The sequence below is a fragment of the Myodes glareolus genome, chromosome 9 (assembly GCF_982192425.1).
Source record: "Myodes glareolus chromosome 9, mMyoGla1.1, whole genome shotgun sequence".
NCBI classification, from domain to species: Eukaryota; Metazoa; Chordata; class Mammalia; order Rodentia; family Cricetidae; genus Myodes; species Myodes glareolus.
Genome location: NC_142034.1, coordinates 6,500,262 through 6,518,258, shown reverse-complemented (window position 1 = coordinate 6,518,258; position 17,997 = coordinate 6,500,262). Strand labels below are relative to the sequence as shown.

General features: G+C 52.6%; 1 protein-coding gene across 5 annotated transcripts in view; it reads left to right on the top strand.

Annotated features, from left to right (window-relative positions):
* The window catches only part of Unk (unk zinc finger), a 29,521-nt gene extending 12,805 nt beyond the window's left edge, over window positions 1–16,716 (top strand). The window contains exons 2-16 of one of the 5 annotated variants that reach the window (XM_048451975.3): window positions 3,208–3,417; window positions 4,448–4,624; window positions 4,756–4,886; window positions 5,430–5,565; window positions 6,072–6,189; window positions 7,037–7,121; window positions 8,328–8,563; window positions 8,806–9,006; window positions 9,629–9,694; window positions 10,096–10,270; window positions 11,211–11,312; window positions 11,417–11,605; window positions 13,729–13,910; window positions 14,489–14,746; window positions 15,319–16,716. In XM_048451975.3, coding sequence (XP_048307932.1) covers window positions 3,208–3,417; window positions 4,448–4,624; window positions 4,756–4,886; window positions 5,430–5,565; window positions 6,072–6,189; window positions 7,037–7,121; window positions 8,328–8,563; window positions 8,806–9,006; window positions 9,629–9,694; window positions 10,096–10,270; window positions 11,211–11,312; window positions 11,417–11,605; window positions 13,729–13,910; window positions 14,489–14,746; window positions 15,319–15,474 — 2,422 coding nt within the window. In that variant the 3' untranslated portion in view covers window positions 15,475–16,716. The remainder of the gene's footprint in view (window positions 1–3,207; window positions 3,418–4,447; window positions 4,625–4,755; window positions 4,887–5,429; window positions 5,566–6,071; window positions 6,190–7,036; window positions 7,122–8,327; window positions 8,564–8,805; window positions 9,007–9,628; window positions 9,695–10,095; window positions 10,271–11,210; window positions 11,313–11,416; window positions 11,606–13,728; window positions 13,911–14,488; window positions 14,747–15,318) is intronic. The other 4 variants (XM_048451976.3, XM_087909766.1, XM_048451973.3 and 1 more) reach the window with 4 other exon arrangements.
* Window positions 16,717–17,997: the final 1,281 nt, after the last annotated feature.

The window sequence follows — 17,997 nt, the reverse complement described above, 5'->3', positions numbered from 1 at the left end:
ATTATCCTAGCTACTTAGACAAGACAGAATAATTGCCTAAGCCCAGCACTTTGAGGCCAGCCTGGACATATACAACGAGACCTTGTCTGAAGAGAACATTGAAGTACAGGACACCAGCTAGATAGAATCACAGATACACAGTGTGTAATTCTACAGAATCAGTGTGCCTCATGCTGTGTGCAGCCATACTTGTTTATGCTAGGCAAGTACTCATTGTTTATCTGGAGCTCCAGCCTAATTAGGTGTTCGGGTTTACTCTGCCGGGCCTTCGCACTTCCTCTTTCCTCCTCACCTCATTTTCTACCTGAGTTACTCTCCTAGTGGACCAGCATATAGAAAGAATGTCTTTTTCTCAAAGGATTAGCCTAGTAGCTTAGAGCATGGGTGCCCCAGCTTAGTGCCAGGGCTTGATACCTGAATATAGCCAAGAAGGCACAGTTGTTTGTCTAGCCAGACAGACAAATGGGAAAAAAAAACAAAGCTTCTGTTTAAATGCCAGAGGAGCCAAGAGAGTGTAGATCGTAGGGGCCTTTCAGTTTTCTCTTCGGTATCTTAGATGTACTTGGGACCCAGAGTTGATACCTGTGGGTTTGCCTGCTGCACTCCCTTCTCCAGGCTCTCGGTTGCTCCTATAGAGGCAGTTGGCACTCATGGAACCAGATACATTGTTATATCCTACTGTTAATTTTCTCCAGAGCATTTAATCTGCTAGCACCTTCTTCCTTTAAGCCTTCTTCCATCCCAGTCTGGGTCAGGGTCCTTTTTGGTACCTAAGATACCCGGAGCAGAGCCCCTTACATTTCTTTCCATCAGTCTCTCCTAATCTTTTGTTTTGTGAAAGAGTTTCTCTGTTTAACCGTCCTGGAACTCACTCTGTAGACCAGGCTGGCCTCAAACTCAGAGAGATCTGCTTGCCTCTGGCGTGCGTCACCGCCATCCAGCAGTCCCATCTATTCTTGTGTATCTCCCATGAAAACATGAGCAGGACAAACAGTGTCCTCATTGCTTGGCCCTGCGTCTGTACCCAGATGTGCTGGGTTTAACAGGTGCTGCCTGACTCCAGACACTTCTGTTTGATCCCGTCCCCGGTCCTGCCCACCCAGCCTGCTCTTTATTGGACCACTTAGGCCGCAGGAATCTGGGCAGAAGTCCTATGACTATGTACTCCAGATATAAGCTCTGCCCGAGCCCAGGCAGCAGCTGGTTCAAATCTGCTGCTTCTGCCTCACTTGCTTAGGTATACAACATTGCACATGATGCCCTCGGCATCTCCTTACCTCTCAGCCCATTGGTTGCTTGTATTGTTGACTTGAGAAAATATCTGGAGAAATTTGCCTGCCCAGTGGTCTCGAAGATAGCAGGACTTGCTGATCTGTTTGATTCCTGGAACCCATGTAGAGGTGGAAGGAGAAAACCAGCTCCACAAAGCTGTCCTCTGACCTCCACATGTGTGCCATGGCATATGCACCCTTTCCCACCACCCACACATACATATATACACAATGAAATATTTAAGGAAGGGCTGGCGAGGTGACTCATTGGTTAAGAGCACTGACTGCTCTTCCTGAGTTCAATTCCCAGCAACCACACAGTGGCTCATAACCATCTGTAATAGGATCTAATGCCCTCTTCTGTCCTGGCAGGGTTACATGCAGAGAGAGCACTCATACTTTAAAAAATTTTTAAAGAAAACTACAGGGGCTGGAGAGATGGCTCAGAGGTTAAGATCACTGACTGCTCTTCCAGAGGTCCTGAGTTCAATTCCTAGCAACCACATAGTGGCTCACAGCCATCTATAAAAAGATCTGGTGCCCTCTTCTGGCATGCAAGCACACATGGAAGGAATGTTGTATACATAATAAATAAATAAATCTTTAAAAGAAATAAAAAAGAAAACTGCACTGATTGCCCATTCACCAGTCTCCACCCCAGCTTAGGAGAGCCTTAGGCTGGATTAAGGTAGTGAAGAACACAAATCGGTGGGGTATGTTCTATCAGGGTAAGATGGTTTGAAACCTTCCACCTGGTGGGGTATTTTTTTAATGTCCTGGCTATTGTATGAGGGTAGAGGAGAGAGACACCAGTATTTGAATAGCCCCAGCTGTTGCAGGTCTTATGTGAGACAACTGGGCACAGTCCAGTCTAAGAGGGAGGGCATCTTTAGAATCCCTGTGTGAGCACCTTCCCAAATATTCCTGCAGGTAACACTAAAGACATCTCAAGGACAATTATAGTGATATTCATGTTTTAGTAAATAAAGTTTGCCTGAAGATCAAAAGATAAAACTAAGATACTAGAGGCCAGGCAGTGATGTCACACACCTTTAATCCCAGGATTTGGGAGACAGAGGCAGATGGATCTCTGTGAGTTCAAAGCCGCCCTGGGCTACTCAAGATCAATGCAGAAACAGATCCAGGTAGTGGTGACTCACCTTTAATCTCAGTTTTAGGGAGTCACATACTTTTAATCCCAGCACTAGAGGGGACTATAAGATGGGAGGAGACAGGCTCAGGGCTCAGTCTGCAGTCGCCCAGCCTTGGTAGAGGAAAGACTTCTCTAGTGGCTTGGCTGTTTTGCTTTTCTAATCTTCAGCTTAAACCCCAATATCTATTAACTTCTTTTGTAGCATTAAAAGAAAAAAAAACCCAATATCTGTCTCTGGGTTTTTATTATTCATGCTACAGACAGTAATCAGAATTAGTCCAGAGGGCACTTTACCAATGGGCACCAAAGCAGTATGCGGTGCAAATCCTAAGTGTCTCCATGTTTCTTCCCTCAACCCACAGTGCCAGCTTGGTTCATGGTATAGGAGAGGTCTTTGGGGGGTGGGTCAGTGTATGTGGGCAGCAGGGAACCACAGACTCTGGGGGAGGCTGCTTATGTTCTTGTGAATAGCCCTTTTCCCTATGATTAGTGGCTTGGCCTGGGAAACCTCAGATGGCTCAGCCAAGCTGCCGCTGAACACTACAACTGGCCTCTACCACATACAGTGTTCATGTGGCCTGTGGCTGCTGCCTTTCATGCTGGTGTGGACTTTAGTTGTTGGGACATATCTAAAAGCCAAAGTCCAGCCTCAGCCCTGGATCGCTCCTGTCCCAGTGGGACTGGCACTCCAGAACAGGGCCCTCAGGGCTTGGTGGCTTTTTGCTGGAAAGCAAGGGGCTTCACTGACCTCCTGCCCACCCCTCACAGACTGTCTCTCTGCAGGTACCTGAAGGAGTTCCGTACAGAGCAGTGTCCACTCTTCGTGCAACACAAATGCACACAGCACCGGCCCTACACCTGCTTCCACTGGCACTTCGTGAACCAGCGGCGCCGCCGTTCCATCCGCCGTCGGGACGGCACCTTTAACTATAGTCCAGATGTCTACTGCACCAAGTACGACGAGGCCACAGGCCTCTGCCCAGAGGGTGACGAGTGAGTGCCCTGCCAGCTTTCCTTCTGGGTCAGATGCCCTCGGAATAAGCTTGGTACATGCCAGGCAGCTAGCCTACAAAATACATTAAAGTTGGACTCGCCCTTGCCCTGAGTTAAAGGGATAACAATAAATGGGAATGGCTTTCATTTCCTTTGCCTATTACATGAACACAAAAAATTAGCCTTTCTTCCACTAAATCCCACAAGACTACATTTGAACCAAGATGATGCCCTGGGTTTGTTTCTGGTCCTCCATGTCTTTCCCCACCTGCTGTGCTGTCCTGCACAGTCCGCACTGCCGTGGCAGCTTAGAAAAGCCTCTGTAGTGTCCCTGTTTGCTGATAGTTGTTGTTTGAGACAGGGTCTCATAATGAAATCCTGGGTGGCCTGGAACTCACTCTGTAGACCAGGCTGGCCTCAAATTCACAGAGACCAACTGCCTCTGCCTCCTTGGGGCTGGGTTTGAAGGCGTGTGCCGTGACAACTAGCTTATTTGCTAACGTTAAATGTCTGTTGAGGAACTGAGTATAGCACTGATAGCAAGTGAGGTGGCAAAGCCTGAGACATTACTCAGAGGGACCAGTGATGTTCTTGTTGCTGTTGTTTTAACCTCAGAAAAGTGCTGGGAAGTGCTTCTGGGTTCTGTACTACGGCATTCTGAACTTTTCCTACTGTGGCCAACCTTTTTCACAGAGATCGAGACTGGCTGATCTCCTCGTAAGCCTATTAAAGCTTGTAGGGCATGTATGCAAGTTTCGAGGGGTTGATTCATGGAAGCCCCTGAGTTGAGTAGCATTTATTATCCAAACATCTGTTCATCCAGAAGTGTGTCCCCTGAAGCAGCAGTAGGCAGCTGTGTGGGGTACCAAACCCTTCAGATCCCAGCATTTGAGCGCAGAGCCATCCTGGCCACAGAGTTCATCATTGTCTTCCCCAGTCTTCCTCCACTACACCCTCTGGATCGTGGTGGCAGCCCTTCAGCCGTGGCCTCGGGAGGCGGAGTTGACTGACTTCCCCTGCTGTGTTCCAGGTGCCCATTCCTGCACAGGACCACAGGGGACACTGAGCGCAGGTACCACCTTCGTTACTATAAAACTGGAATCTGCATCCATGAAACAGACTCAAAAGGCAACTGCACCAAAAATGGCTTGCACTGCGCTTTTGCCCACGGCCCACATGACCTCCGCTCCCCTGTTTATGACATCAGGTAGGCCGATGCTGGGCTGCGGGGAGGAGTAGGCAAGGAGATCAGCCGCTGTTGCTGCTGACTTCAACGAGACAAGAGATTGATGACGCTGTTTCCCCTTCCCACCTCTCCGTCCTTTCCTTTTCTCCCAGGGAGCTCCAAGCCATGGAGGCCTTACAGAATGGCCAGACTACAGTAGAGGGCAGCTTAGAAGGCCAGTCAGCTGGGGCTGCAAGTCATGCCATGATAGAAAAAATCCTCAGTGAGGAACCTCGGTGGCAAGGTATAGGCAGCCTCAGGTGGCGATTACACTCCCCTCTCCATAGCTACCCAATGACTTGGCTTGAAACCACCACTTCTGTTAGGAGAAATCTAGCCCTTTCATCCCATCTGGAAACTTTAAGTACTTATGTGTATAAGTGTTTGTCTGACTGTATTTCTGTGCACTGTGTGCATGCTTTATGGATGGTTGTGACTGTGAATGGAACCCAGTCCTACAAGAACAAGTGCTCTTAACCACTGAGCCATTTCTTTAGCTCACCTCACCCCTTCATCCCATGTTAAACTTATATTCAAAAGGCACTTATAAGATAGTTTCCAGGCAGACAGAATTCCCAAGATTCCCTTGGGCTTTCACATATACATCCTCATCCATGCTTTTTCCCTCCTGTTGCATATCTGGCCTATAAAGATGTGGCCCCGTTCATGTCTTGCATGAGAGCCCTGGCTCAGGGACCCATCTTCCCAGTAGCTGTTCCCTGCACTCTACTCTGCTGTTGTTGGGGAGCTCTGACCCCTGCCCTCTGCCCTCTGGCCTTCTCTGCAGAGACTGCTTACGTCCTGGGCAACTATAAGACAGAGCCGTGCAAGAAGCCTCCACGACTGTGTCGCCAGGGCTATGCCTGTCCCTACTACCACAACAGCAAGGACCGGCGGCGGAGTCCCCGGAAACACAAGTACAGGTCCTTTGGCCCCAAGAGTCTGCCATGGGAGGGGGAGAGGCGAGGAAGGGTTTGTGACCGAGACCGCTGCCCCCATGGTTCTCAGGCGATGGGAGGGCAAGCCCCGGGGGCTACAGGGCTCAGTTAGAAAAGGGGGGACTGTGGAGGAGACAGAGTGGTGAGAGCCCTGTTCAGTTCTTGCATGAGACCCATCCATTTCTGAGTCTTTAGGGTGTGTGCCCGTGTGGGACATGCGTGTGGCTGTGGCCTGACTTCCGGCTGTCAGGTTCAGTGCCTGGCTGGAGGGTGCAAAATTGTATCTTCCTTGGTGATGTGGCCAGCTGGGCCAGAGGAACAGCCTGAGCCTAGTGAGACCCTTCCGCTATAGCTGAGCTTCCCCATTTCTGTACCTGACCTTGTGAAACAGGGAGACCAGAGAGGGCCTCTGCACAGGGACCCAGGTGGCATTGTGCAGGTCCCAGTCTCGTCCTCTCTTGCCCCTGTCTGATCCCTTCTCGTTGGACCAGGTCATCTCCATGTCCAAACGTCAAACACGGGGACGAGTGGGGAGACCCCGGCAAGTGTGAGAATGGAGACGCCTGCCAGTATTGCCACACCCGTACAGAGCAGCAGTTCCACCCAGAGGTAGGCCTGGGGAGGGCAGGAGTGACTTACCATCTCCACTTTGGAGCACTAGGAGACAGGCGAGAATGGGGGCAGGTATTGGTGCTATTCCAGGAGAGGGATTTGTGGGTAGTGTCTCAGCATGTAGCCGCTTTGGTTCTGAGCCCGCCCTCCCTCTACTTCCAGTTCGATTCCTAGCCCACCCAGCCGAGAAGGCACAGATAGGACTTTACACTACTTGTGGTACTTACACCCCCGAGGAGCGTGGCAGATCAGAGCCCAAGGGGCAGGGATAGCAGCCTCCCTGGTGTACTTCTCCCTCCACAGTGTTAGTTTACTGCCTCTTCTGGGGTCTGTGGAAGCCAGGGCACAGCGACGTAAAGACAGCTTATGTGACTATAGACATCACAGGCAGCAGTTAGACCCAGTAGAGATCACAAGTCCAGGTTCCCTGAGGGGCGTTTTGAAGGTGACTCTGTGCTTCCTGGGATCTTGGCTCAGTATGAGAAGGCATGTTCATGGGTTCCCCGGTTCCCTTGTGATGGCTGGTGGGACCTTTGACTCCAGGAGGAGGGTGTTGATTGATGGTGTAGGCTGCCCTGAGAGTTGAGCAGGTTGGTCAGGAGAAGCTTGGTGGGCGGTGCATGCCTACCACCCTACCTAGCACATGAGACAGTGAGGCAGGACAGTTAGGAGCCAAAGGCAAGCATAGGCTGTCTATCAATATCCTGTCCCTAGAAAAAGACACTGGTAGAGACGTAGGGAACTAGGAAGGGAGAGAGTGGGGAGGAATTCCAGGCTAGTCCTGCCTCAATGAAAGTATCTAACTGTGGTTGAACTTGTCCTGTTTCTGCCCTGCCCCCTCCAGATCTACAAATCCACTAAGTGCAACGATATGCAGCAGTCGGGGAGCTGTCCCCGAGGACCTTTCTGCGCCTTTGCCCACATAGAACGTATGTACAAAGTTCACATGGTCTGGGGCAGTTCCCTGTCTTCCTTTGCTCCCCTAACCTCTGCTGAGACTCAGGCCTGGGGGCATCCCCACTGGAAGTTACAGTCACCTAGCCACTCTGGAACTGACCTTGATGCCCTGATACAGCCTCCAGGAGCCTGGGATAGACTCAGAGATCCATGCCCTACTGGGCACTGAGTCCCAGGCAACACTGAGGCACCAAACATTAAAAGCAACTTGACTGATCCCAGCCAGCCACCCTGTGTCACCCATTAGCATGAAGCTCTTCCCTGTTGAGCCCTGCTTGGTTCACTGGAGCAGAGCCCTCTGTCAAGAGTATAAGGCGGCTTCCATATGTCACTAAAGTTTTGGGTAACATGCTAAAGAGAGAGAGATGGACAGGTTAAATTAATTTCAATGTTTTTACTAAGTCCAATGTAAAATGATAGCATAGCTGGGTGTGGTGGTGCACACCGTTAATACCAGCCCTCAGGAGCAGACGCAAGTGGATCTCTGAGGTTGAGGTCAGCACAGTCTACAATAGTGAGTTCCAGGGCTATATACAAAGACCCTGCGTCAAAATAAATACATAAAATATTTTATAAGTAACTAACTTAAAAAGTATCAAGCTGTTTACTGTTTTTGTGCCGAGTCTTAGAGAACCCCTAATCATTGTAACCTCTGCATCCATTTCAGGTTAAGTCAGCTCATTAAGTGCTCAATAGCATCAGGTGTTGCTGCAATGTGAAACAGCTCCACGCTCTGTTCCCGTGGGTGCTGGGTTGTTGCCTGTCTCACTGCAGATCAGGGCTCTGCTTCCACTCACTCTCTCTAGGCTCAGCTCTGTCTCTGAGACAAGAGAATAAACAGAGAGCTCTGGGAGGGCACTGGGACCACCCAGTTGCCACAGAGAGAGGATTAATAGTTTAGGCTACACAAAATGGGGTTGGAATGAGCTCTTCTGCCTCCTGTCTTATCTTAGGAGATTTGGCTGACCTTTCTGAACCTCCGTTTCCTTTTCTGTGTAGTGAAGCCTATCATGTGACTTGTGCTTTCAGTTAACTGTAGAAGGTGCAGTGCCAGTGGAAACAATAACTTAATTCCCCATGGTGGCAGGGACATGTATGGTCTCCTTTAGAAGATATGTAGGTTTAATTTACAGAGACAGACCTCACTTTGCACCTGCTGACCCTACCCTTTCTTACAGCGCCTCCCTTAAATGATGACATGCAGCCTTCCTCAGCTGTATCCAGCCCCACCCAGCCGGGTCCTGTTTTGTACATGCCATCTGCTGCCGGAGACTCGGTCCCTGTGAGCCCCTCCAGCCCGCATGCCCCTGACCTCAGCGCCGTACGTGCCTGTCCTGGGGAGTGGGTGGGCACCTTGCCTGCCCAGGAGCAAGCTCCTGCCACTCCTCTTCTGCCCCAGGAGCTTGAGGCCCTGGTATTTGTTCTGGGACTGAGGGCAGGGAGGTGGGGATGCATCTTTAGAGCCAGTAGTGATGAGCCTGGGCAGGGCTGGGATAAACCTGTCACTACGGCTGTCAAATCCCTTTTGAGGCTTAGGGGTCCCTGAGTGCTTATTGTTGCTCATTGACCACAGCCCTTTGAAGCAGGATTGGAGGGTGGCCATTCCCCTGTCCACACTGTACCCATTGCCCACCGCCCACCTGTCCCCTTCTGCAGCTCCTCTGTAGAAACAGTGGCCTGGGCAGCCCATCTCACCTCTGCAGCTCCCCACCAGGCCCTAGCAGGAAGGCTTCAAACCTGGAGGGCCTGGTCTTCCCTGGGGAGTCCAGTCTTGCCCCTGGCAGCTATAAGAAAGCTCCTGGCTTCGAGAGGGAGGACCAGATGGGAGCAGAGTACCTGAAGAGTCTCAAGTGCCAGGTAAAGGGTGCAGGGGCAACAGAGGACACTGAGGTTGGCAGAGCAGCTTAGAGGTGAGGCCTGGCTCGGTGGGAAGGACACTAAGAGCTAGAACCGAGTCCATTTTGAGCATCTTCAGGATTAGGCAGAGAGTGATATCACCCCACTTCACTGCTGAGGAGGCTGCACAGACCCCTCGCACCCTGGAGCTATTTCTTGTGTTCCCTTTGTAAACCTGTATTCACTCTGCAAAAGGCTGCACAGCTTCCCCACAGCCACTGAGTCAGTCAGTAGGTAAAAGATGTCCCCTTTCTTTCCCAAACTGTGATGTCTAATGAAATGACAGGGCCTGGGGACCAGAAGAGAGGAATCCCTAATAGCAAGAGACAAACCTGGGCTTGTCCAGGACTTAGTCACCTTGGAGGACAGAAGCCCTCCTGTGAGGGGACGGGGAGAGGATATAGAAGTGGAGAGAGAGAAACCTGGGAAGAGGAAGAGGGTTGTGTGTGGTGACAGCTGCTGTCACTCCTTGCCCCTCCCCTGTATCTGCAGCTTCAGTGGACCTAGCAGGGCCAGGTGGACACGAAGTTTGGATCTGCCCAGTACCACAATCACTTCCTGCTCCCTCATTTTTCTCTCTTAGGCTAAACTAAAACCCCATTCGCTAGAACCCAGGAGTCAAGAGCAGCCTCTGCTTCAACCCAAACAGGTACAGAGCTCCTGGCTCCCATCTCTGCTCCTGATATCACTGGATAGGACAGGCCCAGAGCCCCAGCAGGTTTCACCGAGTAGGGTACCAATTCCTCCACAAATTAAGGAAGGACTCAGGCGGGCCCAAGTCCAGAGAGGGTGGGGGTCAGGCTCTGGGCTCATCTCCTCCTAGACTTACCATTCACCAGGAATGATTAGGGAACATCTCAGTGTCAGCCCTGCAAGGGTAAGTAACTGATGGCTTCCGTGTTTTACTGTCCACTACCGCCACTCAGCAAAGTGGGCCTGGGACAGCCAGGCCTGTAAGGTCCTGGCTGCTCTGGCCCACCTGCCTTGTGCTAGCTCTGCCACAGCTTCTGTAGGCAAGTGCCCCATTGCCTCTCCTCACTCTCGTTGCAGGACGTGCTGGGCATCCTCCCTGTGGGCAGCCCCCTGACCTCAAGCATCTCTTCCAGTATTACCTCCAGCTTGGCAGCCACTCCCCCCAGCCCTGCAGGCACCAGCAGCGCCCCTGGCATGAATGCAAATGCTCTGCCCTTCTATCCCACCAGCGACACGGTAGAGTCGGTCATAGGTAACTAGGCAGGGTTTGTTCGCAAGCCTAGGCCTGGATCTGGAGTCAGAGACACAAGGTGTCGGAAGTGAGGCCTGGATGAGCACCGCAGACTAGACACAGGGAGAGTCAGCGTAGACGCTCTGGGTCCTCCGAGTTCAACGTGGAGACCAAGACTAGGCCATGGAGCCTTTGGTGAAAGTCACGCAACACAGCCCTAGGTGGTTCAGTAGGCATCCTTGAAAAGTGTATTGCACATCTGTCCTCAGAGTGCTGGCCTTAGACGCTGGTGCTGTGTGCTGTGTGCTCAGGAGCAGCATGAGTACTTAGCATTGGTAAGGTCCTGGGTTTGGTCCTCAGCACCAAGAGGAAGAAGTCAGGCCCCTTTCCATCATTACTTATGTTGCCCTCTTTGTGCCAGGCCCCATGCCAGGCACTGGGGAATCAGGTGGTAGTGTGTTGCTCCTGCCTTCTAGGAGAGAAACGGTACCTCCTACCAGGCCAGTTCAGCAGGGAGGCACCGGCGTTTGTCAGGTACCCACTGTACATTGCCCTCAAAGCCCAGAGCTGCTAGCCCCCAGTACTCAGGGTGAAACACGTGGCCTGACACACCTCGGTCAGCTGAAGCTGCAACCTTCAGGTCAATCATCTTTTCTTCTTGAGATGAGATCTTGCTATATATATATAGCCCAGGCTGGTCTCGAACTCTTGGTCCTCTTGCCTCAGCTTTCTGAATGCAGGGATTACTGACATGGCACACCACAACTCCTCTTGGAGTATCAAAGAAGGCTTCATAAAGAAGCAGCACTTGGGCTGGACTTGGCAGGTGTCACCAGGTTTGGTGTGGGTGGAATTGCTGAGCAGAGAAACAGCAAAGGCAGTAAGTGAGGTGGTCAGGATCAGGAAGTCTGGAGCCAAGGGCATGTTTCTTGGGAGCCCACACTCCGTTCTCTATCCCTAGAGTCTGCCTTGGATGACCTGGACCTAAACGAGTTTGGAGTGGCAGCCCTGGAGAAGACTTTTGATAGCAGCACAGTACCCCACCCCAGCAGCATCACCATCGGTACTGGACGGGGTGGGCCAGGAAGGCCTGGGGGGTTGGGGGTTCACCTGTACCCACATGGCTTGCCTGGTCCTCACGCAGCCCACCCTCTGGGTCTCTTCCAGGTGGCAGTCTGGTGCAGAGTTCTGCCCCTGTGAACATCCCCGGCTCCTTAGGCAGCTCAGCCTCCTTCCACTCTGCTTCTCCGTCCCCTCCTGTCAGCCTCTCCTCACATTTCCTGCAACAACCCCAGAGCCACTTGAGTCAGTCAGAAAACACATTTTTGGGGACCTCAGCATCACATGGATCTTTAGGTAAGAAAGGGACTGGATAAGAACCTAGTGCCTTGTAGCAAATTCTCCTGTCTACTCCTGTCTCTGCCTGTGACACTTCAACCCAGCTGTAGGTGAGAGCTAGGGCTTCAAGCTAGACATATTCTCTGATACCTACGTGGTTGGACAAGTGGTTGGAAGCCACACTGCTGCCTCAGCTCCCTGTGCTGCGGAATGGGTGTTGTGGTTGTGAAGAGGAGGGATGTGCTCGGGCATCCAAGGTGAAAGCCTGGTCTTCAGTGCAGTTTTGCCTGGTCATACTAGTGTGGCTTAGTGAGCACTGGCCTAGCATGTACTTACTGGACTCTGGGTCTGATCCCCAGGGCCACACACACAACCGTTTTATCCATCACCCAGACCTAGCAGCTGGTCACATCATCAAAGATCACCAAAGAGCAAAGGGAACAGTTAGACAGGCCCACCCAGTCTCAAGCATTCCCCTCCTGCCTGGGAGAGGCATCAGGGACCCATATCTCGCCCAGGCTGCTCTTTGCCCCGCCCAGCCTTAGAACAGAGGGGATCTGCGTGATCTCCAGGTTCAGTAGTGAGACGTGCAGTAGAGAACCTATAGGCTGGGCCACCACACCCAAGCACCTTGGCTCCTGGAATGGAGGCTGTGGGAGAATGGTCCCTGAGGTATTTGATACATACACACCTTTCAACAGAGGCCCTTGTCTCTCATTAACAGCTCCCTGGCCCTCACCCTCACTCTCCAGCTATTCAGAGAACTCCTAGGATGCTGGACCTCCAGTCAGAGGGGGGACTTCCTTCCGCCAGGATTTTAGTTCGCCTTCTCAGTTTGGAGGAGGCTTCTGTGCTGAGGTTGTATCCAGTTAAATGCTGATGTTGTTTTCCTGACTCCCATACTCCCATACCTCACTTGAGCTCTACCTACTGGTTCTATATGTCCCCTTGCGGGTGAACTTCTTGCACTGCTACGTAGATGCAAGGGCCACCTAACAGCCTCTGTCAGCAGCGCTGGAAGCAGAAGCACACTGACTCCCAGTCAGGGTGGCAAGGGGATCTAATGCACAGGGTGCTCTCTCTGTAGAACCAGCTCTGCTACCAGAGAGTGAATATGAATAACACCTGCGTGGGGAGGGCAGAGGTGCAGGTGAGCAGAGCCTGGTGCCAGACCAGTTTGTCTCTCCTGGTAGGATAGGTTCAGACAGTGCACACTGCAAGTCTGTCACAGGACAAGGTGCGCTCTCTCTCTCTCTCTCTCTCTCTCTCTCTCTCTCTCTTTCTCTCTTTCTCTTTCTCTTGGCTTTTTGAGACAGGATTTCTCTGTGTAGCCCTGGCTGTCCTGGAACTCAGAGATCCACCTGCTCTGCCTCACGAGCGCTGGGATTAAAGGCATGTGCCAGCAACGCCTGGCACTCTCTTTTAAAAACAAGGTCTTATTATATAACCCTGGCTAGCCTCAAACTCAGAAATCAGCCATGAAGTATGCACCATCACACCTGGTCCAATGTCTTCTTTCTTTCCCCCATGTGCTGGTATTGCTCACAGCGGGGAAATGTCTGAAATCTGGATCCACTTAGTGGGAAAGAGAGCAGAATAGAAGTCACTGGAATCGTGTGTAGGGGTAGAAAGAAGCCAGAACAGTGTACAGTGTCGGCAGGCAGCCTATAGACGGCAGGCTTCTGGAGTCAGATGCTCAGGCTCTCCTGGCTCTCCTGTTGCTTAGTGGTTCTTGCTAGCACATTCTTTGTCCTGCCTGCAAAACAAGAAGTCCCAAGCTTCCCTGTCCTCTTCTGCTCCAGCCTGCTCATTGGGTGCTGGCTGGTGGCTTTGGCCTATCTGGTCTTGTCAGTCAGGACCCTTCTCCACCTCCCAGTGAGGGTAAAAGGAGCTGTGCAGTAGCTCAACAATTAAGACACCTTCACAGATTGCTCTCCACACAGTAGAGATGAGAATACTGAGATTCACGTGTAGTGACAGACAACACTAAAGTTTAAATCTGACCTAGCCAGCGATCCCTTCAACGTGTTCTTCTTACATACTCACCCGGTGTTCAGCCAGCCCCTGGCAGCCCAGGAGGGGCTGGCCAGGGCCTGGGCCTAAGCCCTCCACAGCTGATGTTCCTCCCCTCCCTGGGGCAGGTCTGAACGGGATGAACAGCAGCATCTGGGAGCATTTTGCCTCTGGAAGCTTCTCCCCAGGCACTTCCCCTGCCTTCCTATCAGGGCCAGGGGCTGCTGAGCTGGCCCGGCTTCGGCAAGAGCTAGATGAAGCTAACGGCACCATCAAGCAGTGGGAGGAGTCCTGGAAGCAGGCCAAGCAGGTACTGGGCCCCACGCCCACCTGCAGTACCCAGTGCCTGGTGGCATCAAGCCCAAACCCATCCTACACAGCAGGCATTCGGGTGGGGGAAGCAGGGACCTAAAGAACAGAACAAAAATGTGTTTGCCCTCCCCCACACTGGTCTTGCCAGTCGGAATGTTACAGTGGCTGGCACCACAGGCCTGGGACTCCATATGGGAATTGTTTTTAGAGTGGCCCCAGGACCTCCTGCCTGTCTCTGCTTCTAGATTCTGAGCTAGGCCATCTGTCCAGCTGCTACCAGCTGCCTGTGGGGGTGCAGGCTAGGATGTGAGCCCTGTCTTGTGTCCCTGTCATGCTGAGCCCGTCCCCTTCCCTGCATACAAAGGGAAGGTCTGCTGAGGTCCTGAAACCTTTCTTCTCTGCAGGCAGCAGCAACCTTCTCTCTGTCCCCTCCCCAGACAGCAGGCCCAGCTTCCTAGCAGGCCCCATAGCCAGAGTGGCCCACACTGGCTCCTGGAGATGCTCTCTGGGAGGGGGAGGGCAGGGGACCAGGGACAAGGGGCGCTCGTGATGAGACACTGCATATTGGGCCCGCAGGCTTGTGATGCCTGGAAGAAGGAAGCCGAGGAGGCCGGTGAGCGAGCCAGTGCAGCCGGAGCAGAGTGTGAGCTGGCCCGCGAGCAGCGAGATGCACTGGAGCTGCGGGTGAAGAAGCTGCAGGAGGAGCTGGAGCGGCTACACACTGGGCCAGAAGCCCAGGCCCTGCCGGCTGCCCCCGACCTGGAGGCGCTCTCACTCTCCACCCTGTACTCCCTCCAGAAGCAGCTCCGGGTCCACCTGGAACAAGTGGATAAGGTCAGCAGCCCTGAGGGTCAGGAGTATGGGGTGCGACCTTCCCGAAAGCCCGGTGCTAGCCTGATACTGATGGAAGTCTGTTGGACGATGAGGAGAGAATGCCCTCATGGAGAACAAGGAAGTAGTGGCAGGGGACAGTGTCCTCTCCCTGTACTGTTAACTAAGCTTAGTCATGTACCTTGCCCACAGTGTGTTCTCTGGTTTTCCATACTCCGGAGTGGTCAGGCCACAGGTGCCTGCTGGTCCCTAGGGGTAGCTTGCCTACTGGAAGCGGAAGGTATTAAGAGTCCTTCAATAGTCAGTCCCTTGGCATGCCCCCTGAGTCTTACTGGCCTTTCTTGGGTGCCTAGGGTAAGATCACAGATGAAAAGAGGCATAACCTCTGTGCCAACAAAAGCCCTGACTGATGGGAGCTGCCATCCAGCTGCCCTTGCACCTGGCCGTCAGAGCCGGGACAGCAGGTGGAGCTGGGAGCTGAGCTGCTCTCACTGGCCCGTAGGCTCCTCCTCCTGAGGATGTCAACAGAGTCAAGAGAGCTGACAGAGACCTCTCCATTCTCGCCTTCCTTGCAGGCCGTGTTCCACATGCAGTCGGTGAAATGCCTTAAGTGTCAGGAGCAGACCCGGGCAGTGCTGCCGTGCCAACATGCTGTGCTGTGTGAGCTCTGTGCTGAGGGCAGCGAGTGTCCTGTCTGCCAGCCTAGCCGGGCCCATGCCCTCCAGTCGTGACCCTGCAGACCTGGCCCAGCTGGGCCCAGACCTTTTCACCTAGAACTTTTTAAAGTATATATATGTATGTATGTATGTATGTACGTATGTATGTATATGTATATGACTATGTACATGTATACATTTCTGTGTGCGGGTGTGTGGTGCCAGCGTGTGCACAGTGTCTGTGTGTGTATCTGGACATAGATAAAGACACACACTTTAAAGCAGACTTACCAAGCACTTTTTAAAGAAAGACTATTTTGCAGTCCCCTCCTGTCCTTTCCCCATTCTTCCTGCTCAGAGACAAAGTCCCCTCTTTTCCCACTGGCCTTTTGGCAGTGAATATGTTTTTGTCTCCTTTTTTATGTAAGAACTAACTATTTTTAACTTCTTCCTGGGGCCAGAGCAGGGAAGGATGGGAAGCTGGAGGGCAGGCTCCGTTCACCCTGCATTCCAGGCCAGGTCTATGTCACAGTGTGGACCCAAGTCCCTAGCTCCCAGCTGTGAGGGCTCAGGGAAGGCCTGAGACTTTTAAGCCAGCCTAGCTCCTGGTTTTACCAAAAATGTCTTTAACCCTGGGACAGCCACGGAGCTGGCAGGCCAAAGCTGCAGGCTAGTCCCACTCCTATACCTGGGCCCTTGAAGCTCCTTAAGGGTCAAGGCCTAGCTAGCTCTGTCTGTCCCTCAGGATCTTCAGGCCTGGTCTTCTCCTTGATCGTTTCTTCTGGGATCTCCAGGACAGCCTCTTTGGCCCCACAGTCACCTGTCAGATTGGCACTGCCCTCACCTGTCCTTGCCTCCCTCCCTCTGGCACATGGCTGTAGGGCCGGTGGCTCCCTCCCTCTGGCAGCTAGCAGGGCGATTGTTGGGAGGAGTGTAGTCTGAGGACCTCCTGGGAGGCGTTGTATGCATTCCTTGGTGCTCTTTGAGTGCGACTGACGTACTGCCGTTGTGGGCAGACGCCTGTGTGCATGTGTGTGCGTGCCTGTCCAATGTATATTGTGTTTAGCTTCAATTTTAAAAATGTTCTGTACAGAGATGCAATGGAATGGGAAAGCAGAGTGGGCAGAGGGAGGCAACCCTGCTCCCAGCACTGGGTGTCCAGTGGGCTATTGAGGGCTACAAAACATCTGCCCCAGCCCAGGCCCCTCCCTTGGGCTCAGCACGAAAGGGCTTTCAAAGAATTAAGTGAAAACTTTCTCCTTTTTTACAAAAATGCAAAAATCAACAAACTTATTGGAAATAAACCATGAACTTGCAGTGCCGTGTTTATGTGGGAAATGGGTCAGCAGATGATACCATCCAGACTTCCCAGGGAGGCAGCTGGCACCCACATCCTGCAATGCCAAGAGGCAGCTGAAGGGACCTAGAGTCTGTCCAGGTCCAAAAGCAGCTCAGTGTCCCTGAGTCCATCCTAGTGGACTTGTCCTTGTGGAGACTGTTAGCCTTAGACCGAACTCCCAGACTGTGTACCTCCTGTCCAGGGTTCTATAATGCACTATTGATGGTCTCTGAAAAGTGACAGGGACAGGAAGGAGAAGTGTGTCACCGAGGGAGTCCCCTGCCTCCCCCTCCCTCGCACCGAGGAAGTACCCTGCCTTAGATAAACCCTTTTCCTCTGTTCCCCACACCCAAGCCAGGTGTTCTGCCTGACCTCAGCTAGCCTTGCCACCTCCTATTTGTGCGCAGACAAATGAGTTTATCAGGGTCAAGTTTGACGACCCCCAGGCCTGAAGCTCTGACTTCCAACGTTCAGGAGACCCTCCACACACACCCTGCTGTCCAGAGCAGCTACTCAACCTCATGGTCCCCCCAACACCAGATCCCTGTCCTGGACAGCAATCACAGTGACTGCTAGGTAAAGTGTGTTCAGAGTCATGGCCTAGGCCTGCAGGGTGGCTCAGCAGTAAAGGCACACAGCACCCAAGTCTGACAGCCTGAGATCGATCCTGGAACCCACGGTAGGAGACCCAGCTCCTGGTACACACTGCCTGCCATCTGCTCCAGGGCTGACCTCCACTTCGTGGCCACGGGGGCTCCAGGAGCCAGGAGGGGCGTACACTGTATTCTGAGGAGGAGGCAGGCATGCAGGGCCTGACAAACCTTCTGGGCCCACTGTGAGCCAACTATAGACTCTCCGAGGGCAGTGGGTAATGTTTTATTTTTATTTTTACTAGGAACATTTCTAGGTGGCAGGTGCTGTCTGAGGGAGGAAGCCTATTCTGTAGACAGCCAAACTGTCCTTTCTGCTGCCGCCCCATCTGTGCCAACCCTGCTTCCTGCCAGCTCTCACCTCCTGCACCAGAGCGGCTTTGACAGAATCCTCTCGCCCTCTAAAGTCTGCCCACAGCCCTGGTCCCAACTGCCTGGGCCCTGTCCCAGTAGCCGGAACTGACAGTTCCTGAAGGCAGATGGCCCTCAATGATACCTTTCCCAAAGCAGCTTTTCTGGAGGGAGAAGCAGAGACAGGAAATACTCCTCTGTGCTGAAATATGGCAGAGAACACAGACCAGGACAAGAGGGGAGGGACAAGAAATGATA